Below are 17,371 nucleotides of genomic sequence, written 5' to 3' on the forward strand. Positions count from 1 at the left end.
GCAGCCGTTGGCTTCCTTACCACCAGGATGGAGTGGAGCTCAGTCAAGCGTGACACTTGCACTCGATATCTAGTAATGACTGTGTTTACATGCATTTAGTTATAACACGTGCATACTACCACTAGATCAAAATGTTGTTCAATATTAGGAGGTTAGTGTTTATAATATATACTTGAATTTATATGTATTTTATTCAATTGACGAACATTATAATTATAGTAAAGTTGTGAATTGTTAGCCCCCGGATTAAATGACTTAGATAGATATTTGTTTCAAATAAGCATATTTATATTTTGTTTTATGTTTAATGTGTATTCAAGCAAATTACTGTAACGTCTTAGATTAAAGATTAGTATCCGTTGCGCTCCAATTAGATACCACACGCGTAGTCACAAAGTGCGGCAACTAAAACTACGCCTAAATGCTAAATTTGCTAATAATTGAAACTAAAATGCGTTCTGAACTTTGTTAAAATAATATACTACATAAAATAAGAAAGACACTGGGATCACATATCATCAGTAAGTATTTTGTGTTTTATTAATTTTAATAAATAACATGAAGCGTATCTTACAACATTTTAAAGAATGAGCATCTTATAGTTGCCGTAATAAAAAGCTATTGTTCTTAGGCAGTACGGTATCTAGTTGGAGCGCAGCGGAGTTTAATCTAAGTGTAAAGTGTTCTTCAGATGAGCTATTTTAGTTTTTATTTCTATTTTTAATGTGCACAATGACTTAACCTGTACTTTAAACAAATGCCTTTTCTATCCCTTCAGTCGGTTAGAATAAACCAGGAACTGCCTTTTTTTTAAATTAACTGTTATTACTTCAGGCCGTCGAAATCCATAGTCTTTTTGGCTTGTCTTGCATTAGTCAATGGAGACTTATACTCCAGAGCTACGAAGAGCAAATTGGAGGGCAAAAAAATCAAGAACAGTGTTTATGATTTCATAATAGTGGGCGGAGGGACCGCGGGCTGTGTGCTGGCTAACAGACTGTCAGCTGTCCCGGAGTGGAAGGTATTTCAATAAACATTAACTATTAAATTACATGGTTACACAACTCACTGAAGTTTTTATGCTTTGTAAAACAAATTTATCTACACCCATGCTTTAAATCCTCTATTGAAGATTCTTTTGAAACAGTTAGCATTAAAACACCCAATGTCCTAAAAACCATTACATCATCCAAACGAGTGTTGTAATGAAATTCTGTACAACATTATCCGTTTTCAGAATAAAACTCCCTTGGATGATGTTATGGTTACAAGGACTGGCTTTTTTTAATGTTAGCGGTAAGGTAACTGATTCAGAATCTTTTATAGAGGATTCATATTATGGGTGTAGATATTAAAGTCTTGTATGCAATTGTTGATAATTAGGTATTAAAACACTCATGTGATACTACTATCCACCAACCCACATTCGTGTTTTAATACCCCTTATGACACAACAATTGCATAAATAAGTATAACAATTATGACTGATCCAATTTAAGGTGACATTTATCTAATCAAAGCATGTTAAAATATTTGCGGCCATTAAAAAGCGACAGCAAATTAAAACGGAGTCAACTCCATTATAAACTTTAAAAATTTCAGCATTAACCATGTCTTGAGCGGTGAGTGAAACTAACGCGCAGTTTGCAGGTTATCGCACGACAAACGCTGATTACAAAACAGGTACACTCGTCCGCTACCGAGACCTTACCTGTTATGGTCCCTTTATTTCACAAAGAGAAATTGACATAACCATCAATAATAAATAGTTTGTCATGTTTTTAAAGTGATAACCATCACTTCTAGGATTAAGACACAAATAAAATTTGAAATCACAATTTTATAAACGATGTGTGACTCGAACCCACGACCTCTCTCGTTGCGTGCGAGTGCTCTTCCAACTTGGGTTGGAACTTCCATACGTTCGAGGGACGTATCGTCATTAAATCTTGAATGCTTTGTTCAACTTTCAAATTGTTTAGATTTGCAAGAGCGACATCTCAAGTCAATTTCCTATTATGTAAATACTGGGGTTGAGCAAGTTATCAACTGTAAAGTAGATCCTGTACATTAAGGCACAACCTGAGAGTTGAACAAAGCATAAAAGATTTTATGACGATACGTTACTCGAAATGTTAGCTGAGTTGGAAAAGCACTCGCACGGAACGCGAGAAGTCGTGGGTTCGAGTACCGTATCTATTTATTTATTTATTTATTGGTTCCCATACAACATACATGTATTAATAATTACAAAATAACGCTAGTATAAGTAAATCATTATTAACATATACGTCAATTAAATGGAAACACTTATGATAGTAACACGTGATATTTAACTTAAATAAATGAAGAGTTATATAAAACAATAAATAATTTTATGTTACTATCATGACTTAGGAAAATGCATGTAACTTGTTAACTGAGATAAAGTAAACATAAATTTAAAACACACAAACTAAAATTATATCCTACATACTATAAGTATAACATACAATAAAGCGAAACTGATACATATTTTAAAAAACATAAATATGAAGCACATAAAGATAAGCTAAGGCTCTAACAGGCGCAGAGTGTCTAAAACTAGGCGTCGAAAACTGCACAGACTATTAGAAAAAATATCAATACAGTTATTGATATTTGCTAAGTCATTATATGAACGAGATAATCTATTAACTGGTGCATTATGTGATGTCCACAAGCGAGAAGTTGGAACAAAGAAAGTCCTTACATTTCTAGTCCTACAAGGATTACAGTATAGTGAAAACCTGGACAACAGTTTAGTATGAATATGATGATTTACAACTTTATACATGTATATTAGAACAATTAATTTACGGCGCATTTCAAGTGAGTCTAGATTAAAATATTTTAATCTAGCTTCATAACTATGCAGTGATTTTCTAAGTTTGAAACGGTTACACAAAATTCTCAAAAAACGTTTCTGAACATTTTCCACGGTATCAATGTGGTTTTTATAAAAAGGTGACCATGCTACTGAACCATATTCTAAAATACTACGAACCAGAGATTTATATAATATTACAACACTATGTTGGCATTTGAAAGGTTTTGAAATGCGTAAGATAAAACCTAGCATCCGATTTGCTCTTTCAGCAGTAGTATCAATGTGTTCAATGAATGATAGTTTTTTATCAACAATGACACCTAAATCTCTAGTAAATTCTTTATGACTTAAAAGTGAATTCGAAATGTGATAGGAAAAATTTACGCTATTTATCTTATTAGTGAATGTGGCAACATGACATTTGTCAACATTTAGTTTCATTAAATTATTATGGCACCAAGTACTGAGAGCAGAAAGGTCACGCTGTAGATTGAAACAGTCATCAATGTTTTCAATTTTTCTGTATAGTTTAAGATCATCTGCATAAAACAGATATCTACTATTGCAAGTAAAACATGATGAGACATCATTAATGAACAAAGCAAACAATAAAGGACCGAGATGAGACCCTTGAGGTACTCCAGATGGAACCAAAATGGCGTCAGAAAAAAATCCGTTGATAGTTACAATTTGTGTGCGATTTTTAATATATGACGTGATCCAACGCATTAAATCACCATGTATACCACATTCCATTAGCTTTATAAGTAAGAGCTCGTGGTTGACCTTATCAAACGCTTTTTGAAAGTCTGTATATATGACATCTACTTGTCCCTTGTCATCGATGGTCTCAAATAGATAGTCAATATATTCAGTTATGTTAGATGTTGTTGATTTACATGATACAAATCCGTGTTGTTCAGGAATCAGCATAGGTTTAATAAAGTTGTAAATATGTCTATATATAACGCGTTCAAATATTTTCGCAAAGCAATTAAGTATACAAATAGGTCTGTAGTTACGAGCATCTGTCTTTTCACCAGATTTGTGAACAGGAATTACATGAGCAATTTTCCACTTTTTAGGAAAAGCTCCAGATGATAGGGATTTATTAAAAATAATAGAAAGGGGTGCAGAAAGTTCAACATGACATAATTTAACGAAATGTGACGGTATTCCATCCGGACCGGGTCCTTTATTCGGATTTAGGTTTTTCATAACTCTACTTACATCATCCATTTGAACAACAATACTGCTGAGACAGTCTAAATTACTATTATGGGCGTTAGTAACAAAATCACATGACATATTAGCCTCATACACAGTGTGAAAATAGTCTGCAAAAATTTGACATATCTGGTTACCATCTGTAGCAATTCTGTTATCTAATTGAACAGTAGGTGGAATAAGTGAGCATTTATTTTTATTTTTTACATAATTCCAAAATAACTTACTGCTACCTTTTTTAAGACTAGACTCGATATTACTTATATAAGTGATGTAACAATCTTGCATCATTTTCTTTGATCTTTTACGCAGAAAAGAAAAGGTATCATAATCACGGGGGTTTTTAAATTTTTTGAACTTTTGGTGATATTTATCCTTTTCCTTTAAACATTTAATTAAAGAGTTGTTAAACCAAACTGGTATAGATGATCTACGTTGCTGTTTGTAAGGTGTATTATTTTGAATTACATTATTTAGAACTTTATAGAAGTTAGCCAGATCATTATCTATGTCAGTAGATGAGAGAAGTGAATGCCAATTGATATTGTTAAATTCTTCTTTACATTTTTCAAAGTTACACTTCCTAAAATTAAATGTCTGACTACGTTGACAATATTTAAGTACTGGTTTAGATATACCATGATTCACACTGACCTCAAAGGCAGGATGGTGTACATCTTCTCGAGACAAGGCTTGAGATGGCTCAAGTGATACGGAAATTTGGCGGGAGAAAAATAGATCAAGCGTATGATTATTTCTATTTTTAATATAATTATGTTGTTTAAGGTTGCCAATTGACATTAAGTCCAATAAAAATCTAACTCGTGTGTCCATAATTGCAAAATTAGACTCTACAGTTTTTGATACATTATCTATATGCCAGTTTAGATTGGGCGTATTGAAATCACCTAGTAAAATTAAAGACTCATCTGTGTTTGATAGAATATCACTAGTTTTATGATAAAACATTTTTAACTTTTCTATAGATAGGTCCGGCGGCAGATATACAAGACCCAATTTAGTACTTATGGTTTTGTGCTTATCGTCACTTTTAGTAACAAGATTAAGCCAAATGCATTCAACGTTACATTCCCAAACAGTAACCCTATTGGCTACAAAACATTTTTTATAGCAACCAATACCCCTCCACCAGTAATTTTATGACTAGTGTTAACATCACGGTCTCTTCTGAAAATATTGTAACGATCGTCTAAGAACTCATTATCCCTAATAGAAGAGTTCAGATTAGTCTCGGTTAAACATATTACATCATAGTTGTTATTTAATACATTTATATAAAAATCATATAGCTTCGTTTTAAATCTGTTTACATTCTGATAATAAATTAACATAATGTTAAAAACAACAGGAAAGGATATGAAATATATATAAAAATAAAATAAAGTGATAATTGCTTATTATCTAAGAAATGCTTTTGAGCTTATCTAAGCTGTTAATATTTATAGCTGGAGAGTGTTCGTCCTTTCTCATGTATACCCTACCGAATTTGACCCATACATACTTAAAATTCAAAACTTTTGAGGCTTTTCTTGCTTCCATATGCAGATGTTTAGCTTCAGGTGAAAGATTTTCAGCGACATATATTGGCTTTCTTTCTCCTATAATACCAAGGTCCAAAGAACAAAGCATTTCTTTTGGGTTAGCTTTATTATATCTATGAACCGCTGAAAAAATTAAATCACGATGTTTCGGTGTCATAAGAGTAACTACAATGGTGCGGGGACGATCAGATACAGTACGTTTAGCTACTCGATTGCATGAGATAACAACATCATCTGGAAGTGACACAGATATTTTATCAAATAATTTTTTTATAATTGTATTTAAATTTTCATTCTTCCTTTCTGGCACAGCTTGTATTTCTATGTTGTGGCTTCTTGATATTCGTTCCAGTTGCATAACCTTACTCAGAAGGGATTTGAAATTGTGATCGAAAGTAGAGGAGTCATTCTTTAAATCTGAGATTATATAAGAATGGGATGAAGATTCAACTTGTAGTGCCTCAATTTTTTTGGAAAAAAAATCTAATGAGTCATTGTGTTCTTTAATTTGACTTTGAATGACTCCAATTGAATTTACTGTGTCATTAAGAACTTCTGTATTACGATTGTTGCTTTCTTTTATGTTATTTGAACATTCAATAACCGAATCGAGATCAGTTCGAAGTGACTGAAAACTTTTCCTCATATCAGCCAACTCAGTCTGCAAGGAATTAAGGCCATTACTGAAAGCATCAAACTTCTCCTCCTGACTGGTTAGTCTTGAATGCATTTCACTACGAAATGATTTAAGTTCCGACAGTATGGTAGAGCAATCAGTTTGATTATTTATTATACTCGATGTCGACGGCGATGTCTCTATACGTAGTGGCACTCTTATAGGTGTATTAGTGTTATCACCACCCTTCCGAGTAACAGCAGAACATGCAGGACACACCCAATTGATACGGGCTATTTGTACTGAATTTGAGGATATGCATTCAGTGTGGTATAAACCATTACATTTAGTGCATCTAATTCTTTTTTGTGTTACTAGAACACCAATATTACATGCCAAACACTCTCCAACCATGATTATTTAGCAATTGTATGGATACGGCATTGACGACGAAATAATACCAATTATTACGAAAATTGAGGGTACATAAAAATTTTTTGTTCACTATGTGATTGTTTGCAAATTTAATAATAGTTTATCACTGTAAATACTATACACTTTCACAATATAACATTTACCAAGGTTCACAACACTTTATACTACAAATACATTACAAAAGTCTGCAATTTAGTAAAGTTAGACACTAAAAATATAATTAAAATCTCTAAGCACAAGTTCCACTGTTGACAGTTGACAAACGATTATCGTTTATAACATTTTGTTTTCTAATTTTATTTGTGAATTAATAGTTGATTAGTCAGAATAACTCGTTTATTATCTTATAGATCGCGAAAAGCTAATATTAAATAATAGACAATGTCAGATTTTAGTGCTCGAAGCTGGCGAAGAAGAGAATATAGACTATGATATACCCGGCGTACCCAGTAAAGACTTCCGTCCCATTGTCTGGAACTACAGAACAGAGAGGAATGGCTATTCCTGTCTGTCCAGACCAGGTGGGAGCTGTGAAGTGAGAACAGGAAAGGTCCTTGGCGGCTCCAGTGTCATCAATGATATGAAGTACACTCGAGGCTCGAAGAAGGACTATGATGCTTGGCATCAAAATGGACAAATTGGATCTCTGGATTGGAAATTTGAAAACTTAATTGAGTATTTTAAAATGTCTGAGGATAATGGTGAGAGATTGATTTTTGTAGTCCCTTATAAATACATGGATCCTAAGGCTTTTATTTGATGTTCATGTAAATTTGTTCAATAAGGATAATTAAAATATAAAATTACTAAAACGCTTGCACTCATTGCTGTTTAATGAGTTAAATCTAATGGGGTACAATGCTGCTGATTCATATTTTAAATCAAAGTGGATAACAGTTATTACCAACTCACCATTGGTGGATAAACAGAGCCAATTTCCTATTAGCATTACTCTCTAAAAATATTGTGCTCTTTATAAATCCTCAATTTATTTCTTTCTTCATTTATAAATCAAAAGTAATTGATTACTTAAAATATGTACATTATAACAAACCATAGTGCCATCGTGGTTTATATATATCTTGTTTCTAAGAGTGAATTTCTATTTAGAGTTAATCTATGTTATAAATTACAGGTGATTACGATGTCTTAATGAACTCTTTCTATCATGCACGAGGGGGAGAGATGCATGTACAAAGGTTTAAGTACACTGATCGTTATATGGAAGTATTCCTTGGTGCTTTTACTGAACTGGGCTTGAGAGCTATTGATATAAATACAAATGTTGCTGAGGCTGTTGTCAACAATCAATTCACAATAGCAAACAACACAAGGCTAAGTACAAATAACGCCTTTTTAAAACCTGTAAGACACAGAAAAAATTTAAGTGTTAAAACTTCTGTAACTGTCACAAAGATCATTATAGACCCCAATGAGAAAACAGTTGAAGGAGTATTATATGAAGTCGATAAAGGTAAAGAAGAGTCTGCCTTTGCAAAACGAGAGATAATATTGACCGGTGGTGCTATAAATAATGTAAAGTTATTACATTTATCTGGGATCGGACCTAAGGACGAATTAAAAAAATTCAATATTACAAGTTATGTAGATGTACCCGTAGGTTTAAATTACCAAGACCAAGTGACAAGTGGTGGTTTAGCTTTTTCTCTTGGAGAAGTTCCAGCAGTGAGCGAAACTGAAGTAATTGAAGACTTTAAGTCCTGGTTTGAAAATCGAAGTGGTCCGTTAGCATCGCGAGGTATCAATCAAATTTCGGCCTTTATCCAACTTTTTGAAAATAAAATAGCACCTGATGTTGAATTAGTATTAGAGGGAAATTACGTTAGAAGTGATAAATTTATGCTGGCGAATATTAGTGTACAGAGTGCAGAAGAAACTCATTTACCCTTACCATATTATAATTTAGTAAATATTCATCCAGTACTGCTAAAACCAAAGAGTAAAGGAAAAGTAACCTTGAATAAAAAAAATCCAAAATATGGGCGGCCTGTCATTCAAGCAAATTTACTAAAAGAGACAGAAGACTTAAATGCCTTAGTTGACAGTATTGATATTGTCTTACAATTACTAAATACGACGGAAATGAAGAGGGCTGAAATAAAGATGGCACCAATCGATATTTTCCCATGTGATAGATTGCAAAATAGAGATCAATGGAACTGTATTGTTAGGCATTACACGAAAGCTTTAAGTAATCCCATTGGAACATGTCGTATGGGATATAATAGCACGCATTCTGTTGTAACACATAATTTAAGAGTTCATGGATTAGAACGACTTAGGATAATGGATGCGTCAATTATGCCGACTCATATTCGTGGTGGCATTTATGCAGCAACTATGATGATTGCAGAAAAAGGTTCCAAAATGATTTTAAATGACTGGAAAGAAAGTAAAAGCAGTTATTTTGAAAACTAAAAGTTTCGTTTAGTTTTACATTAATTATAAGGACGATAAAGAAGATTTTAATAAAGTATCTTTAGTATTAAACTAGTACCATATAGTTTTAATTAAATCACTAGCCTTTTCAGCAATCATGATAACAGGGGCGGCTGTAGAACCTCTTGTTACTTTTGGCATAATTGAAGCGTCTACCACTCTCAAGTTAACTGTGCCATATACTCGCAAGTTTGAATCAACTACAGACTCATGATCATGTGCTGGCCCCATTTTACACGTACCAGCGTAGTTTTGTACAGGTGCTGAGAAGTGTCTGATGATACATGACCAAAATTCTTCAGATACACGCTGGTGATTACTACATTCGTTGTTTAATATATGCCTGGGATCAAATTCAAACTCAGCACTCTTGAAAACTTCAGTATCAAAAAGCTTTACAATTTCTTGTATTCCTTCCAACAACTTTTTTGCGTCAGAAGGCTCTTTCAAAAAATTGGGATATATTAGTGGTTTACCATATACAGGATCTGTTGCATTTAATAATACTTGTCCACGACTTTTTGGTGTCAATAAACATGTGCAAATATCAATTTTATCGTAATACATGTTAGAGTCGTGTCCACGAAATCGAAACTCTAAGTCAGGTGTACCGAAAATATCAGAGATAGTGGATTCTTTAAACGCTATTACTTGGTAGTTTGCCGATAATGGTCCATTGCCTTTCGTATAGTAGGTAGTAATATCTTTTAATTTCTCAGGAAACCTCACTGTCCTTGCTGTTTTTGTTAATTTTATTACCGGTAAGCATACAGATACATGATCTTGAAAATTTCCTCCAACCGGCAAGTCATTTAATACTTTTATGTTTAAGTACTCCAAGTAGTCTTTAGGTCCAATCCCTGACTGCATTAATAGTTTCGGAGAATTAATGGTACCAGCGCACAGAATAATTTCTTTAGACGCTGACACGCGGCGCCTCGATCCATTTCTAACAAATTCAATACCTATTGCTCTGAAGTTCTCTGTATTATCGTCAAATAATATTCTCATAACTAAAGCCTCCGTTATAACTACAAGATTTGATCGTAGTTTTCTTATGGGATCAATAAACGCTGTATAGCTGCTTACTCTTTCTCCAAAATATGACATTGTTTGGATTCTCATAAATCCCAATTGATTTCTTCCATTTATATCTGTATAATTGTAACCTAATTCATTAAATGCACTTAATAGCACATCTACATTATCATCTACATACGGGTATCTTCCTACATCTAACGGCCCTCTTGTCGAGTGGTAATTCTTATTTCTGGTTATATCCTTATCATAGTTACCCTCAGAGTATTTAAAGTAAGGAAGCACTTGACTAAAGCTCCACCCTTCATTTCCAGCCAGTGCCCAATCATCGTAGTCTGCCGGATTACCTCTAACGTATGCCATATCGTTAATTGTAGATGTTCCACCTAGAACCTTGCCTTGTACGATTTCACAACCTCTTTCAGATTGGTTTTGACAAAATCTAAAATAAATATTATACGGAAAATTATACTAATTATAAATCATTAAGGTAAAGGAAATTAAGTAAAGAAATAGTTTCAACGAACCCTTTCTTCGGTCTCATAGTGTACTGCCAATCTAACGCAGATCCCTTAAACTCACTCGTGAGTCCTGGTATTAGGGCCATTTTAGGTTCTTCAGAACCCGCTTCTACCAGTAGCACCTAAACAATATAGTGTATTAGTTAAAGGTAGATTCCACTGATACGAAATATAACTCGAGTTCACATTGGAATGGCTAAGTATTTTGATACATCTACCCTCACAAAACAAAAACGTCCACAATAATATTGCCTCTACATACTCGTAATATAATACAAAAAAAATTAATCCTTTTACTGATAAAAACGCCCACTCTATACATACGAGTAGAAAATACATTTTCTCACTACATTTCGAAGTTGGTTTAGGTAACATACATTAAAATTATATACATATTATATATAAATATACATTAAAATTACGACATAGCTACAATGTTGTTGAGAAACTATATTTTTTACTTTTTATTAGTGACATTGTTATAGAATATATTTCTAATACGGCAATTAAGTTTGAATAATAAACTCAACGGATATATAAATTTTGTCTCTAAGAGTATAATATATTCAGTCGGTATCCCACAGAAAATAGAACCCCTACGCCATATAATGTCAGATCGATTTGAGCCAATATATCCAAAACTATACAATCATAATTGTCTAAATAAAATATATTCTAAAACCATGTAACAATTTATAGATGCATGTGCATATGTTGGGTTTCCAATAAATATTTCCCTTCTATTTCTTAACGCCTGTGTAAATACTTAGAGCCAAAGACCGCATCGATAAGTTTACTGTGTCCATTATTTATAATATTATATGTACTGAGAACTCCCGAGATTGAATTACTTGTGGTGGCAGGATGATCATGTATTTGGAAATTCTGCTTCTTTCTTTTAAATTGCAGTTATTATATAACCATAAATACTCTTATACATATTTATAATCTTTAATAAAACCATTGTATATTTAGAAATACAATTACTGCACCTACCTTCCACTTTCTATTTTCCGAGAGTCGACTAGCGACCACGCACCCAGCGGTACCACCACCAACCACTATAAAGTCATATTCAGTTTCTCTAACTTCATCCTCTGGTTCAAAGTTCACATTTTGGTTCTTAGGATATTTATACATCATTTCAGCCCTATACTTTGGGACATCACTATTAGTTTCCGTTTCAAGATTTGAAAGTCTTCTTTCTTCGTGTACGTTCTTTCTAAAGTAGTCAATTTCAGGTCCTAGATTTCCATACAGTGTGTGTATGAGGGTTATAAGAAGGATAGCTGTGGGAGCACACTCTACCCTACCATCACAAATGCTGCACAGGTCGTCAGTAGTGTTACTTTGTAGTTTTGCTGATACCATTGCATCTTATTTGATTTATTTATTCCTGACATCTGAACCTTCACTTACACAGTGTCATTGTTATTTCAAAGATATTGTTCTTGTGAATCAGTCGAAATATGTCCTTATGGTAACAAAGTCTGTGGAAAACTGACACAGTAGCGATAAAATGAAAACAATAATATGCACTCATTTTCTATTGTTTAACACGTTAACAGGAGCGGAATCATGCAAAGGTGTGTCATAAAATCATCATTACGTTAGTCAGAATTGTTAGCTGGTCTGTGTGTCCGGCATGTAATTAAAGAAATTTGCAAATGTAGAACGAGAAAATATATACACTTTTATAATAATATAGTCGCAACCAGTAAATGGCTAGGACTGGTTTGGATGTTGTTACTAAATAAACTCTCTGGAAACACTGCACAAGGAAGCTCATTCCACAGTTTGGTGGAAGAAAGTTGCATGAAAACCGCACTGTAATTTGAAATTAATTTGAAAAGTATCAAAAATAAATCTCGTGGAATTAATTTTTTAAAAACAACTGACTTTATGATTTTAATTTCATTACATTATGGTATGATTAAATGCTTACAATATGGTCTAATGTACCAAGAGTACGAACATAAAATAACTATTTGATGCAGGTTGGGCATCAGAGCTATCAGAATTTTACTAATATCTAGATATATAATATTCAGCGGCGACATTTTGGTAATTATACTAACCAACAAAAGTCTTACACTACATGTCTACTCTACAATATCTAAGTGTCCTATATTGAGGCATATTATTTGTAGCAATCGATAAGTGATGTTATTATTTAGATTCGTAGCAAAATATTCTCAAGTCATAACGATTACAACTATAATATTTTTTTATGAACATAAGGGGCGAGACGGGCATGACGTTCAGCAGATGGTAATTGATACGCCCTACCCATTTCAGTGCAGTGCCGCTCAGGATTCTTGAAAAATTCAAAACTTCTGAGCGGCACTACATTTGCGCTCGTCACCTTAAGACATAAGATTCTCTCTCATTTGCCCACAAATTTCACTAGCTACGGCATCCCTCAGACTAAAATACAATAATGTTTACACATTACTGCTTCACGGCACAAAAAGGTGCCGTTGTAATAGTACCCATAATTTAGTCGGCATCCTGTGCTAAGAAAGCCTTGCACTGGTAGTTGTATATATATTATATCTCTCTCCAATCTTAATCATATTGGAGATATTCTAACTTTAAATTAGTCTTAATTCTAAAGACGGTACAATACTTAAATTAATGTTCTTGTGTTCTCCATGACGGCGAGTGAACCCGCGGTAGTCGCTATAGTTCATGCCGGTGAGCTTGTTTATTTGTTCGTAATATTGGCGCATTGTTGGCGTTCCAAGATATTTACGTTCATATGAAATCACTCAAATATACAAATACAATGTCATTGATTCACATAAGTGTCGTCAATATATTACATTATAACATTTAATTTTCGTTTTAAAATGACGTTCAGCTGATGGTAATTGATACGCCCTGCTCATTACAATATAGTGCCACTCAGGATTCTTGAAAAACCCAAAAATTCTGAGCGTTACTACAATTACGCGCGTCTCTTTGACACATAAGGTATTAAGTCTCGTTTGCCCAGTAATTTCATCAGCTGCGGCGTCCTTCAGACCGAAACACAATAATACTTACACATTACTGCTTCACGGCAGAAATAGGCACCGTTGTGGTGCCCATAATCTATCTGTTAAGTGTTAAAATATCAGAAAATCATTGGATTTTCTGATATTATACCAGAATATCAATTCTTACAACTTTCTCTGTTTGTCTGTTCCGGCTAATCCGGATAGCTGGACTTATTTTGTCTGACCTATTGACCCTTAAAACAGGTGGCTCCTCGTAGAATATCATATCATTACATACAAACTAAAATAATTTTTAAATATTTAACGCCTTGGGAAAAAATATAGCAATGTCGACGGGCATTTGAAACGTAAGATAATGTTGTTTTGTTGCCTCTGTTACTTGAGAACACAGTTGTCTTCTGAATTCCACCCCCTCCATAGTAAAACTCGTTTTGCAAATTGACCTTTTAATCAAATCAAATCAAAATCACTTATGTAGTTCAAGGAAATGACACGTCCTATGAATGTCAAAATTTTTTTTTTACATTTACCACCACTTTGGAAAAGGTTGTGCTTAAACAAGAACTCTTTAAAATCAACAACAACAGCTTCATGGTTTTACAAATTATTACAATTACAATATAATATGTAAAGCGATATAACAAAAATACTCAAACGTCAAATAGTAAATGCCATAAACGAGTAAGTCAAAAAAAAATATTAATTATTAAAACATACAAGAGTTATTGAGTTTAGTATGTATATATAATTATATGCATCAATTCACAGATACTGTAAGTATAAGTATAAAGGAATTATGAGTGCATTTTATGCTAGATTATAAATATGTATAAAAGTATTAATGTTTATACAATAACTTTAACTCGTGAGTTCTCAGTAAATAGAATATTATTAATAATGGACACAGTAAAGGTCTTACAGGTGTTAAGAAATAGAATAGAAATATTTATCGAAAACCCAACATCCGCATGCAACTATAAATTGTTCACAGGTGTTAAGAAATAGAATTGAAATATTTATCGAAAACCCAACATCCGCATGCAACTATAAATTGTTACATGTTAATAGAATATATTTTATTTGGACAATTATAATTGTATAGTTTTGTATATTTGGATATGTTGGCTCAAATCTATCTAACATAATATGGTTTAGGGATTCTACTTTCTGTGGGACACAGTTCAGTATAATCGAAGTTTTTTATGAGGAACCCTTTTTTATCAACTCCGTAGCAGCGAAGACCTGATAAAGTCCGTATGTTTCCTTCTTTGCTTTGAGACTACAAAGCTGAAATTTGTAATGAATAAGTAGGTAGATAACCTACATATTATTAATCACATCATAATTATTTTTAGGTGACCTTCCCAAAATATTTCAACTCAAATGGTAATGGAAAAATTTGTCATCTACTCCATGATATCAGGTGTCGTATTTTCATTGCTATACTTGCTGTCTTACATAAATATTGCAGTGATGTAAAAAGTCAATTTTTGACAGGGATTATTAAATTCGCTAAAAAGCTCTATTCAGGGATTCGTTTAAAATTTTAAAGCTATTAGGTCAATAATTTTAGAAATATATTAACGAAAGTAAAAAACAGGCTTGGGCAACTGGAGAATTCTAGACTCCACGTGGCGGTATCAGACACACTTGGTCGGTACTGGAATCCAAATCAAATTTGAACGATTAAGTTTTTGATACGGGGTTACTTACAGCACAATATTCCGCCGTAACGACGTAAATGAAGTAAAATTGCAGGAATTATATAAATGTTACGTGAACAGGATGTTGACAATTTTGTGGGATCAAGTCAAATATTAAAAACATATTACCCGCGTTTTGTATAAAAAACGATATAATCAGTCGTCCTCATTTTGTATTTGAAAGATGATAAATGTTTATTTGTTACAGCCACAAAACTTACTTAATTATTATCAATCATGTTGTCAACACTGCAACGATCGTTCGTTGGTCTTTCTTCTGTTTTATCACAAAGTGTTCGACAAAGTACCAGCAATAATAAACTTTTACTACAACTGCTGGACATGAAACGATATATTAATTGCGCAACATTAAAATTAACAATACTATGCGATATCGTTTCAGTCATTAAAATAATTGAGGAATCAGCCCGAAGCGATTGGGCACACAGCGAGCCAACTCATTAAAACAGCAATAAGAATAAAATAAAGTATAATTGTTAGTATAACGATTGTAGACAATGCCAATATTGCACCGTTATGAAATAAATGAACAACCCCGTTTAAAATTAAAAGCAATAAATGAATAACCGAAGGGTACCGCAATAAGTTAGTTAATAGCTTTGCGAACCAGCGCCCTCTAGGATCAGTCGCTAGAACTTGAATTTATGTTAGTTCCGCTATCGGCCGCTGCGGCTCGTTGCGGTGGTGTCGTAAAGTTTTATAGCAGGCTTAGTTTTAAATGCTGTGGCTCAATGCGTTTTGTGCAATTCTACTGATTCAAAGTTATTGGGAGCGTTTGCGTATTTGAATTTAAAATTGAGGATTTCCTAATTGAAAACTATGGACACATTTTGTGGTTTTCGGAGATTTTGTTAACAATTATCTAAATAAGTATACTTTGTATATACCAGCAATTATAAATATGAATGTAATTTATATCTAAGCTTCATTCATAAAACTCATTTTTAATTGACAATTGATATCGATATACCACTAGGCGAAAGATTTCATCGCCAGAAGAGGATGTCAAAGAGGTCGAAAAATATGTCCTGAGGTCACCACGGAGGAGTGGCATATATGTTTTCAAAATTGGTTTATTGGTATAAAAACACAAAGGCGGGTCGTATTACTTACCATCAGGTTACAGACTTGACCATCTTTTCACTTTTTCTCATAAAAAATCCTTCAGGTGATTTTCCAAGCTATTTTTTGAGTAAACTAATAGGCTGCTAGAAATTTTGCCTAATGATCTAAAGATTAAATTAAAATTAACTTTATGATTTTATATCTCTAATTTGTACCAAAAGAACACCAAGATTTTAGTGTTATTACAAAATGCTTTCATCTGAAATCAAAATTGTTTTTCAACGTCTCCTCGAAATTGTGTTAGTGAGAGAAGGTACATAATTATCTTTATTATTAGTGTGCGTGCGGCCTAAGGCAAAGCCTCTACACAGGTAGCGTTTCGTGCTCAAAATTGGTTGAAATTGGTTGGAATTAGGAGTTATCAATTTTATGATACCGTGCCTTCGAAGATACATACAAAATTTCAAAAGAAATGCTTTCAATGGTAACGATACGCTGTTCTTTATACGAAGTATTATTATTTTGTTAAAAAAGACAATGAATTAAAATTATTATAAAACTAACTAATAACTAAAATGAGTATAAAACTAACCAATAAGTAAAATGAGTATAAGACTAACTAATAATTAAAACGAGTATAATATAAACTAATAATTAAAATGAGTATGTAAGTAGCTAATAATTAAAATGAGTATAACACTAACTAATAACTAAATTAAGTATAAAACTAACTAACAATTTTATGTTTTATGTCGTATCTGTTTGCCTTACATTGAATTGCATTCTGTACCTACCAAAATCATTGTTGTTAAGTACCTACTTTAATTTGTAAAATATTAATTTCTCATGTAAGTGACAATAGGTCTTGATGAG

The 17,371-nt window shown here is 33.0% G+C and overlaps 1 protein-coding gene across 1 annotated transcript; it reads right to left on the reverse strand.

Moving 5' to 3' along the window:
* Positions 1-9,117: 9,117 nt before the first annotated feature.
* LOC126967476 (glucose dehydrogenase [FAD, quinone]-like) lies at positions 9,118-12,078 on the reverse strand. Its single transcript, XM_050811967.1, has 3 exons — positions 11,704-12,078; positions 10,714-10,829; positions 9,118-10,628 (listed from the first exon to the last, which is right to left on the reverse strand). The coding sequence occupies exons 1-3, from the start codon at positions 12,076-12,078 to the stop codon at positions 9,200-9,202; spliced, it is 1,920 nt and encodes a 639-aa protein (XP_050667924.1). The 3' UTR covers positions 9,118-9,199.
* Positions 12,079-17,371: the final 5,293 nt, after the last annotated feature.

The sequence above is a fragment of the Leptidea sinapis genome, chromosome 13 (genome assembly GCF_905404315.1).
Source record: "Leptidea sinapis chromosome 13, ilLepSina1.1, whole genome shotgun sequence".
Lineage (NCBI taxonomy): Eukaryota > Metazoa > Arthropoda > Insecta > Lepidoptera > Pieridae > Leptidea > Leptidea sinapis.